This window comes from Physcomitrium patens, chromosome 26 (genome assembly GCF_059467195.1).
Source record: "Physcomitrium patens ecotype Gransden chromosome 26, ASM5946719v1, whole genome shotgun sequence".
Classification (NCBI taxonomy): Eukaryota; Viridiplantae; Streptophyta; class Bryopsida; order Funariales; family Funariaceae; genus Physcomitrium; species Physcomitrium patens.
The window spans coordinates 10,328,429-10,338,299 of record NC_143435.1 but is presented as its reverse complement, the minus strand read 5'-3'; the positions used below and the strand labels follow the sequence as shown (position 1 = coordinate 10,338,299).

The window sequence follows — 9,871 nt, the reverse complement described above, 5'->3', positions numbered from 1 at the left end:
GATCAATCCGCTCACTGACGCTGGTGCACTGAAGAGTCTGAATAGGCACTCGTGAATGTGGGTCTATCTTTCTGCTCTCGACAATAAAGACCTAAATACACAATGTGGAGTGTCTGCACGGAGGAATGCAGACCCCAGCATCCTGTCTGCCATGCAGACACAACTGTGACCTTGGCACCATGAAGAGGCTCTCGAGGCATGGTGTGGCAGTCTTTGGGATGGAGCTCTGGGTTCTTAAAACGGTGACGATCTCTTTTTGCGAAAAAACTCATCGAAGATCCTAATGAGTGGGACAGTGAAATAATGGAAACGCAATGAGATTCCATCGTTGTTGGCTGGAGCTCGCCATGTCTCGCGAAGGGGCAGCGTCGTCACTCTAGAATCCGAGAAACTTCGAGTGAGGTTTCGCTTGATTTCCCAGAGGACGTGGATAGGTCACTGCTTCCTTTGAAGCCCATTTGGCGATGATCTTACCGGCCCTCTAAGTGAGAGATTGGGGATCATGTTTTCTTTTTCATTCATCCAGTTCGTTTTTAATTACAATATGTTAATTAAAATTGCAGAAGATAGATTTAGGGTGTTGTCAAGGCCACCATAGTTCTTGCTACTATCATCGTAACTTGTTGTCCACTCAATATGTTTATCAATATTTTAATATTTAATATTTTATTTCAATATTATTTCTTATCGTTAGTAAAAACAATAAATCTATTTTTATTAATAACATGGACAAAAAAGTGTGGATGGCATGTTGTGAATGGCAAGTTGTGATGGTAAAAGCAAAAACTATGATGGCATTATGATGGCATTATGATGGCATTGGTTGTGTCATAAATTTATAATAAGTAACATGCAATAAATTGTGCAATAATATTTTCTTAAGGAAAGATTTTTTATTTTAAATAAAAAGAAAAGAAAAACTATTACTATCTTAGAGGAGAAGATTGATTAGAATATTTTAAAACCACATTTGTGCTCAAAACATATGTTTTCAATATGAAAAATTAGACTAAAAATGTAAACTTTTAAATATATAATTTTAAGAACTTTTGTAATCATATAAATACTTAAAAACTGGAAAAACATAAATATGCAAGTTCCATAGAACATAAAGAATCTTATCCTATAAAATACTCGTGTAAATAGATGAAGTTAGCTAATCCTTAGTTAAAATCAAAATTAAAATTGGGGCGGGTGATGCCATTACGTGGCTTCATTCGGATTTTGTGAAGCGGTCGTTATGAAGTTGCGCCAGAGGAAGGGGAGGTTGTCGGAGGTGCCGCTGGGGCAGTTTTAGGGGTCCTATCTGGGGAGCCCCAGAATGCTTCTCCCCTCTCCAGTCTAAAGTTCGTTGTCCAGAATATGAGAGCGCGAGACAGATAGAAACAGAGAGAGTGGGATAGCGAGCTTGCAACCGAGCATGGGGCGTCTGTGTTTATACTCTCACTCGCGCTTCGCTGCAGATGTTTTTAGGAAATTAAGTTGCCTTGCTTTTGTTACATTCCAATCGGTTTGGGCTTCAAGAGTTCAGTTTCGCAACCAATTGCAACTGAACCACCGCGTCAATCACTGTTTTGTTGCTGTGTTCTTGAGCTGGAAATTGTAGATTCCGAACTTCATGTAGGAATTGGAATGATTGTGAGAAAAAGCAACCATCACTCATTACGCAAAGTTTTTCTCCCGGCCGGGATGCTTGTAGGAGAAGTACTCGGGATTCGGGTATTCTGACCTAAAATTCGCTGAAGGCAGGCACCAGTGAAGCCTGCGCGAGCTCAGCAACATCCCCCGCCTCGTCTTTGTAGACCGTTATGTCTCATGTGGTTACGTTCCAAAAGCAGAAGTGACGCAGATGTTGCACTGTCTGGGAGGCCGCCAAGCGAGGGGAGGACATAGCCGTTGGGGTGACAGGAATCACCTTTGTGCTCAACAGCTCACGTGCGATATTGCTGTGAATGGCGCATCTGGACATTTGCTGCGGTGATGAGTTCATGAATGCATTATTGGTGATTTGCACTTGTGAATGCTTCCAACGCACTGCTGCCAATGTGGACAGACATTTTGCCCTTCTTCTGGGTTCGTTGGTCACTTTCTACACTGTAAGTGAAGAAGCGAAAAATTTGATGCAATGTTCTAATACCGAAGTACAAATTCTGAAGTAATACCTAATATGAATCTTTGAAGAGAAACAGAACTTGTGAGCGGCTGTGGAGCGCCGTAAAATTTCTACTACTTGTTAGGTGTTGAGAGCAGATCGTACAAGACCTCAGGTCGTCGTTGGAATGGGGAACACAGTCTCTGTGATCACAATCAAAAACAAGAACAAAATCAATAGTGACCATTAAACTTCATATTGTTCCACCTCATACGACCTCAAAAGATTTGCCACATGGGAATACTACTGAGACTACAAGAAAGTCACTTTACATCAATTCAGTTCAGTAGCAGTTAGAACTTTACTGGCACTGAAACAGACTGTTAAAGAGAGAGAGAGAGAGAGAGAGAGAGAGAGGAGAGACCTCGATCACAGCTGCTACTTGCAGTAAGGTCGCTTCTGACCATGGGCGACCGATAAGTTGCATCCCAATTGGTAAACCATCCGCATCATGTCCAACCTGAAACTCAAACTGAAACTAAATTAATGGGACTCAGATCACACAACCAATTTCGATTTTCGGTTGGTGATGTTAGGATTTGTCAAGATTAAGATTAGACTTAGACTATTCTCTAACCTGCTTCTCCTAATGAGGAGGATTTTTGCCTTAAATTATTGAACCACTTGGCATGAGCTTGATCTGGCTAACCCTGGAAACTAGAATAAACATACCGGTACAGAGAGGGCTGGCAATCCAAGGAAGTTTCCAGCTATCTGATACCGCATTAACTTGGCTGCAACACGAGAGTAAAAGTAAATATTCTTGCGGGAATATTGTAATAAACATGCAGTATTGAAGTGATGTAATAAACAATCGTCTGAACAATCGTCTAAAGATTTTACTCCGCATGGTAAAGATGTTAAATATAAGCATTCACAGGACGTCCGCAACCCTACACAACCAGAAGCGAATCAAGTTCACGCAGTTGAAAACATGGTTGGTCACTAAAGGTGAAATTAGAATTAAGAAGAGGATGAATGCTTTACCTCCAACAACATAATCAAGCTCTCCACATTTTTCGGCAGCACGTCGAATTAACGGTGCAGTTGCTCTAATATTATCCAAGTGCATTTAGGAAAAACACTTCTTGTATATCAGTCCGTGCTGCTCAATCCAATTCAAATTTGACTATGCATAGCCTTATCAACTATAGAATTCAAAGAATGAATTGATTATAATGGTCGCAAAAAATCGGAATCTCAATCAACTCTGTTCCACTTCAATTTGCCTCACCCTGTGGTCGGTGAGATGATAATATTTGCCTTCTTAAAGATCTCGTTGTGATAGTGCATCTGCCGAAACCTGGACGGCCAGCGCAAAAGATGATGAACTGTCATTGATTTGAAAATCTTATTCCAGATTTTCGTGGAACACGAAGTTCTTTGATATTTCCGTAGCAAAGATGCTGATTCTTGCTCATTGCAATTCCATCAATAGGGATTCAGGTGATGATACATAACAAATAGTACGAATTTATAACCAGTGAATTAGCATCGATAGTGGTACTTTCAACACTTACCTCATACGTTGTGCACCAATGAATTCCCGATTGTTAAAGCTCCCGTAAATGGAACTAGTAACTCGAACGTCTGCACCGGATGCCTTGAGCCCTCTGACAATCATTAAAGCATACACCGTAAGCAGATGACTTCAAAACACGATGCAGACAAGAGTCTGGTTTCGAAGTAATTAAACGTCACTAAAATAGATCGAAAATGATAAACTCTCGGAGGGCTCACGATTCTCGGTAGTCAACTCCTAGCGAGGTGCAACATTCACTGCCTATAGTAACAAAATGAGCCAACCGCATCTCCTCAATCTCGGGAATAGTTACTTCCACCACCTGCGAACATCAAATGCTCCACCAGAACGACAGGGAACGTGAGGTAGAAATGGCGGAAACTAGGACTCGACTGCACCCGAAGAAATCATTGAGATGAAGCGTGCTGAGGTGAATTCAATGTATATGATTAAGTGTATATATATATATATATATATATATATATATATACACACAAACACACACACACACATATATATATATATATATATATATATATATCCCATTTTGATCGACAGCATCATATGTACAAATGATATTATGATAAGAAAAAACTGAAAAACTAACCTTGGTATTGAAGGTTGTTTGCACTAATTGCAGTGCTCGGTGGCATGCGTTCCGTACAGGTTCATCACAGTCATCGAACCACTGCGAAACGATGCAACAGTACAAATAGTCACATATCTAAGCATTCTCACTAGGTGGAGCAAAGAAGTACAAAAATCAAACAGAAAAAGCTGTACGTGATCAAATAGTCATAAGTGAAGTCTCATACACAAAATTATTGCTGTACCTTTGAGAATTTAGCAAATTTCAGATCCCCCATTACTTTCGCAGTGTTGGTAGAAGCTTCGTCTGGATCCTTCAGGAGAGGCAAGTTTGCTGGTGGCTAAAATCAGTAAGATGTAATTAGTGGTTGTTAAAGCTACCATGACGTACATAAGCAGGTCTTTGAATTCTCAATATTTCTGAGAATTAAAATTCTTTCATGGATGAATGTCAAGAGCTCACCGGAAAGGACACAATGTCATCATCAGGACGAGGACCATGCATTGCTGCGTACCTACATGTTCAAATGTGCCACGAGCACGTTAATGGATATTACGGTAATGGAGACCACCAAAGAAAGAAGCCATGGATTGAAATGAAGTAACCATCTAATGTCAATTAGGTCTTCAAAGAAGGATTAAATTTCAGCTTACATAATGAGAGCATCTTCCACAGATCCCGTAAGAGTCCCCAACATTCCCACCGTCCAATTCAATGGCAGAACTCTGCAACAACACTCAATTAGCTATCATAGGATAATAAAATTTTCCCCATCACTCTTAGATATGCCTTTCTTGACTGGCTCCACTGGACCTGAACTCGGATGATACTGCCAAAGTGGCTGTCTAAATGGTTCTGAAGGATTTAATTAGTGCTATTCCTACAGTTACGGTGCGGTTTCTAGTTGTTTTGTGCCATACAGAATATTCATAGAAAAAAATAACTTTGTTGTTCGGCCAAGAGATAGAAGGTTTAATTCAGGACACACCCAGCATTTGATGTACGGCCGAACGTGGGCTTGAAGCCCACAACTCCACACAAACCAGCCGGCATCCGCACTGATCCTGTCGCCACGCATGCAGCAACCCCCCAACAGTAATTAAATCAGGCGCTGGATGCAACCCGGAACTGACAATCAAAAAAATTCGCACGTGTAGACAGAAGTACAATACATTGAGAGCAGCACCAAAATAATACAACTGATATATGATAGTTTTCCTTTAGAGAAAGAAATTGGCCTTGGAGAATCACCTCCTCCATCTACGCCAAGTGCTGCTGGACAAATACCAGCTGCCACAGCAGCAGAAGATCCCCCAGACGAACCCCCAGAAACCCTCAGTATGTTGTGGGGGTTACGGGTTGCTCTGCAGAAAGAAATGTTTCACGCTAAATGATTCCACAAATAGGGTCATTTAAATCTGAGAAGTTGAATTCACTATCAGGCGGTAAGATGAAAATATAGGAAAATCCTTTCGTGTCAATCAACAGCGATAAGATTCTGCGAGCCTTGCAAGTATCAGGATTGTATCACGCAGTTAGTACTTCTAGAACCATAAAATCGCACCCATAGTGTGGATTGATGCCAGTGGTGCCCATCCCAAGTTCGTGCATGTTGGTCTTCCCAACCATCACTGCTCCACAACTACGCAGGCGTTTCACCGCTTCTGCATCCTCCTTGACCTCCCGCACTTTGCCAAGCCATGTGGTCCCTCCTGTGCAACATTGTATTTAATTCGGCACCTTAACATAAACTATTTAATAAATAATATTCAGCTTCAAGCCAAATGTGAAATTTTATTTCGATGGATACACCCCACGACATTCTCTTACCAGTAGTTCTGTATGGTAAGCAATCTATCTCATCCTTCACAGCAATTGGAACTCCATCCAACACAGACAACGGCTTTCCTGAAACACAAACCGATGGCCACAAGCAAGCGTTGAGCTGCTGTACTACGTTGCCAACGAACTCGATTATGATAACAACGCACAGAAAAGAACATAGTATACTTCCTGAAGAGTACAAGATTAACCGCATCCACTATAACTGGAGTATAAACTAATGGAAAGGATACTGTAGCATTGATATGTGTATATATATATATATATATATATATATATATAACACAATACTGTGACCTGAGTACAGTACCTTGCTTATAGCGCTCAGTTGCTGCAGCAGCCTGTGAAAGCACGTCTCCCGAATCCATCGCAATAAACAGGTTCATTCCAGCCTTTCTGGAATCCTCGATTGCAGATATAAACTGCTCCGCCACCTATTTAAAGTGCGAGGTCCATAAGTGGACAGTCTAAATTACAGTGCGTAGACTTCCAGAAGCATTAGATTCAACATGAACAGGTCATACCTGCGTTGGAGTGATCCTTCCTGAGGAATAAGCATGGGCATAGTCACGAATGGTTCGGTGACCGAACCCCTTCACTCCTCCCACCGGTTTGTTTATATTCCGTGCTACATATGGTGGCAGGCAATTAACTCCACACTCTACACTCACTGCAGGCATTGTGTGTGGCTCTAATCTTCGTACCATTTGCTCCTGAATATGATCTGCTGAAAATCCATAGAATTTGTCATACTCTTTACTATACAGAAGTTTGTAAATAAAACTAATATTAGTTGGTTTACCTTTATTCCTACCTCAGAGTTCATTTGTGCATAACGTTGAGAAAAGTTAGGGTGAGTATTGCATCGATTCTGTAAGATTTGATAGCGTTCACTCTGCATCATGACAAAGATGATTTAGGGTGCAGCTCGAGCAGGAATTTGTGGAATGGTAAAGTTCTTACAATCGTCGTGGGCATATTGCGGAATGTACATGGGTGGTTCTTCATAACGTAACTCCAAAAATGTCTGCACAAGACAACAGTGCAAGCCATGACGGAAAATTCAACGTACGGTCTTATACTGCACTATATTCTCCACCGGCATCTATTTGTCTAAAATGATTATCATTCATATTGCATCTGCACAAAACGGTGAAGGGAATTAAGACCTCAGAGGAACAGATTCTTATCTATTAGATGATGGTTGTATTTCTGAATGACCTTGGTAATCAAGTTGTCCTTTTTGAGTTTTGGCAAGAGAAAAGAGCCTGCCAATCCTGTCTCCAAGAGCCATGCGAAGCACTTGAGAGGAAAACCCGCCAAAACTGGTGCTGCAAGGCATTAACAACAACATAAATGAGTGCTTCTCACACATTTTGCTCGCAAATCTTGAACGATCATGATGTCAGGAAAAAAGTATTCACAATCTAGGTTCGAGGCGCACTTAACCCCGGAAAAGGGCGGGAACACTGACCTCTTGCAAACTTTGCATACTAGGAAAGTAAGGCTCAAAAATTAGTCCTTAACATGGACAGCCGTCTGAAATGAATGAAATTCATACTTCAGCTTGACTATGTACTCTTAATTCGAGCAATCAAACTGTGCGCACGATAAAAATTTAGATGTAGAATATGCTACCGAAACAGATAGGATGGCACCATAAACTCAGCTACAATTAGATATTGAAGTGGCACAGAAAGACGATCTGTGGGGAATTGAAGGAATGCTCCTCGATGGTCTAGAGGTGTATTTGTACAGTCTAGGTTCATTGCCTGCAGCCAGACTCTTAAATTCTTTCTCAAGCCGATGTCTGAAGCATGTGAGGGGGACCGCACCATCTTGTAGAACTGTGAGACCTGGTCTTGCGTGGATTCTGATAGAAGGTAGAGGAGATTGCGGAAATAAGCGAGACTGGTTCCTGAGGCACGTGATCCTCCCAGTTGAAAAATACTGGCATAGCACCAGAAAGGTGCATCGCGAAGATCAATGCATTGAAACTCCAAGAACCACGACTGAGTTTGCTATGTAAAAGTCATCCAGATTTCATATCTGGTGTAAACCTAAGTGAGTTATTCTAATTGTTTCACTCGCTAAGTTACATGAATACCGGATGCACTTAAATGCCTGTAATGCTAAGTCTCTTACCTTTTACATCAACATACAGATACTCGGCTTTGCTATCCTCGTCGGTGCTCATCATCTCCATTCTTGGCGCTCTTGCTGCTAGCTTCACGCCCTCCAGAGTCTCAACCATTGCTTGGATACAACCGCAAAAAGCCTGATCAATCTTCTTCCTAGAGTTGTCAACGTTGGCTTCCGGAATTCTGAACCACCTAGAAGAAATCTAATTAAAACTTCTCTTCTTCTACTCTGGCTCTCTCAACAGTGTCGCAGCCAACATCTCATGCCAAGCGAAGCCAGTGCCTTCAAACAAGCAATCACACGAGGCTGCAAAAGAGAGACGACAGCTGGAAGTTCGCTAGCGCTTGAATCGGTTTGTACAAAAAGAGAATGGAGTTGGTGGAAATTGGTTGACCCGTTACCTGGGGGTGGCCCTGCAGCGTTAAGTGGGCAGCAATGTGAATTCACAGCTGAATAAGACTATCCCCTACGCAATCAAACAACTCTCCTTCAATCCTGTCTTCTTCACGTTCGCTTAATTGTCCACTCAATCTATCCCCTCATAGGCGCTTACTAGGGACCACTGAAGCAACCGCAAGCGAGTGAACTGAGAGGGTCGCTATTTCTCATTCTCTCCGTCTCCCATACTCCTCCTCCTCTCTCTCTCTCTCGTCGCTATACTGGCCATGCCTTAGAAAGCTAGAGAAGCCACCATGCTGCGCATGTGCTTCACCATCATTAGATGAGCATCATCTCCTCCTCTCCTCCACAGACGGCTCACGAGTCCCCTTCGTAATCTCCCTGCCATCTTTTCTTTCCTGTTTTCGTTAATACTAACACGATGCTCGTAAGACGATAGATACCGTCCATGCATTGGCCTTCTGCACTTTCTGCACACTCACTGCACTCTCTTTTCACGCTCTTCCCCAAGCCAGGCTACCAGTACAACTAGCTCTGCTTTGAGAACTGACAGTCTGCATTCTTTGTTTTTTTTTTTCCGCTTATCGACAAGATTAATGATCTCTGAAAAAAGGTCGACTGGAGAAAACATCATTCAAAATCTTGATTCGGAGACAGAATTCTGAGCTCCAACACACGCTGTAACACACAACTCTTCATGCAGAAAAATCGGCGCTTAATTCTCGTAATGACGATCAAGACCAATTCCAGAATTAGATCTCGAGGCCCTACTTTTCCTTTTTGGTGAAAAAGTAGCGGGCGACTTTTTCTACGCGACGCTTTTTATGTGAAGTGAACATTTGTAAGGGAAATTACTGAAGTGAGTCTTTTAACTTTTTTTTATTTTTTTTTATTTAAAAAACCAAAAAGAAGAATAGTTATTTGCCATGAAGAAGTTGACATGACCCTAGAGTTAAGAAAGTATTTTCCTTTATCTTTTCAAACTGACTCTAACCTTCGGGAATGATTTTTAAAGTGGGCATTTAATGGTCCCAATTCTCTCTCTCCTTTTGCTTCCAGTTTGATTCACCTCGACATTAAATATACCCCGCCAACTTCTTTTAGTTATTTATTTTAGAAATGCACATGTGTTGTGAAATAAAGATTGCGATAAGGCATAATTCTTTTTGCACAAAGATGCAACAGACAGTTGAAGATAACTTGTTATTTGGATTTTTACTCTTGT

The 9,871-nt window shown here is 41.5% G+C and overlaps 1 protein-coding gene across 12 annotated transcripts; it reads right to left on the bottom strand.

Annotated features, from left to right (window-relative positions):
* Window positions 1-1,004: 1,004 nt before the first annotated feature.
* Window positions 1,005-9,302, bottom strand: LOC112278117 (fatty acid amide hydrolase). 12 transcript variants are annotated; one of them, XR_016501155.1, is made up of 22 exons: window positions 8,649-9,302; window positions 8,251-8,429; window positions 7,327-7,436; window positions 7,069-7,132; window positions 6,630-6,832; window positions 6,416-6,539; window positions 6,094-6,171; window positions 5,828-5,975; window positions 5,515-5,627; window positions 5,252-5,327; window positions 4,917-4,988; window positions 4,726-4,777; window positions 4,508-4,603; window positions 4,282-4,362; window positions 3,893-3,996; window positions 3,673-3,765; window positions 3,387-3,455; window positions 3,140-3,204; window positions 2,825-2,886; window positions 2,517-2,624; window positions 2,163-2,295; window positions 1,005-1,961 (listed from the first exon to the last, which is right to left on the bottom strand). XR_016501155.1 is itself a non-coding variant. In XM_024511224.3 (21 exons), the coding sequence occupies exons 2-21, from the start codon at window positions 8,357-8,359 to the stop codon at window positions 2,227-2,229; spliced, it is 1,896 nt and encodes a 631-aa protein (XP_024366992.1). In that variant the 5' UTR covers window positions 8,360-8,429; window positions 8,649-9,302; the 3' UTR covers window positions 1,982-2,226. The 12 variants fall into 12 exon arrangements, 9 of the variants coding, with proteins under 9 accessions (XP_024366992.1, XP_024366997.1, XP_024366996.1 ...); XR_016501156.1 differs by having other exon boundaries at window positions 2,517-2,612; XR_016501157.1 differs by having other exon boundaries at window positions 2,517-2,612; window positions 6,630-6,829.
* Window positions 9,303-9,871: the final 569 nt, after the last annotated feature.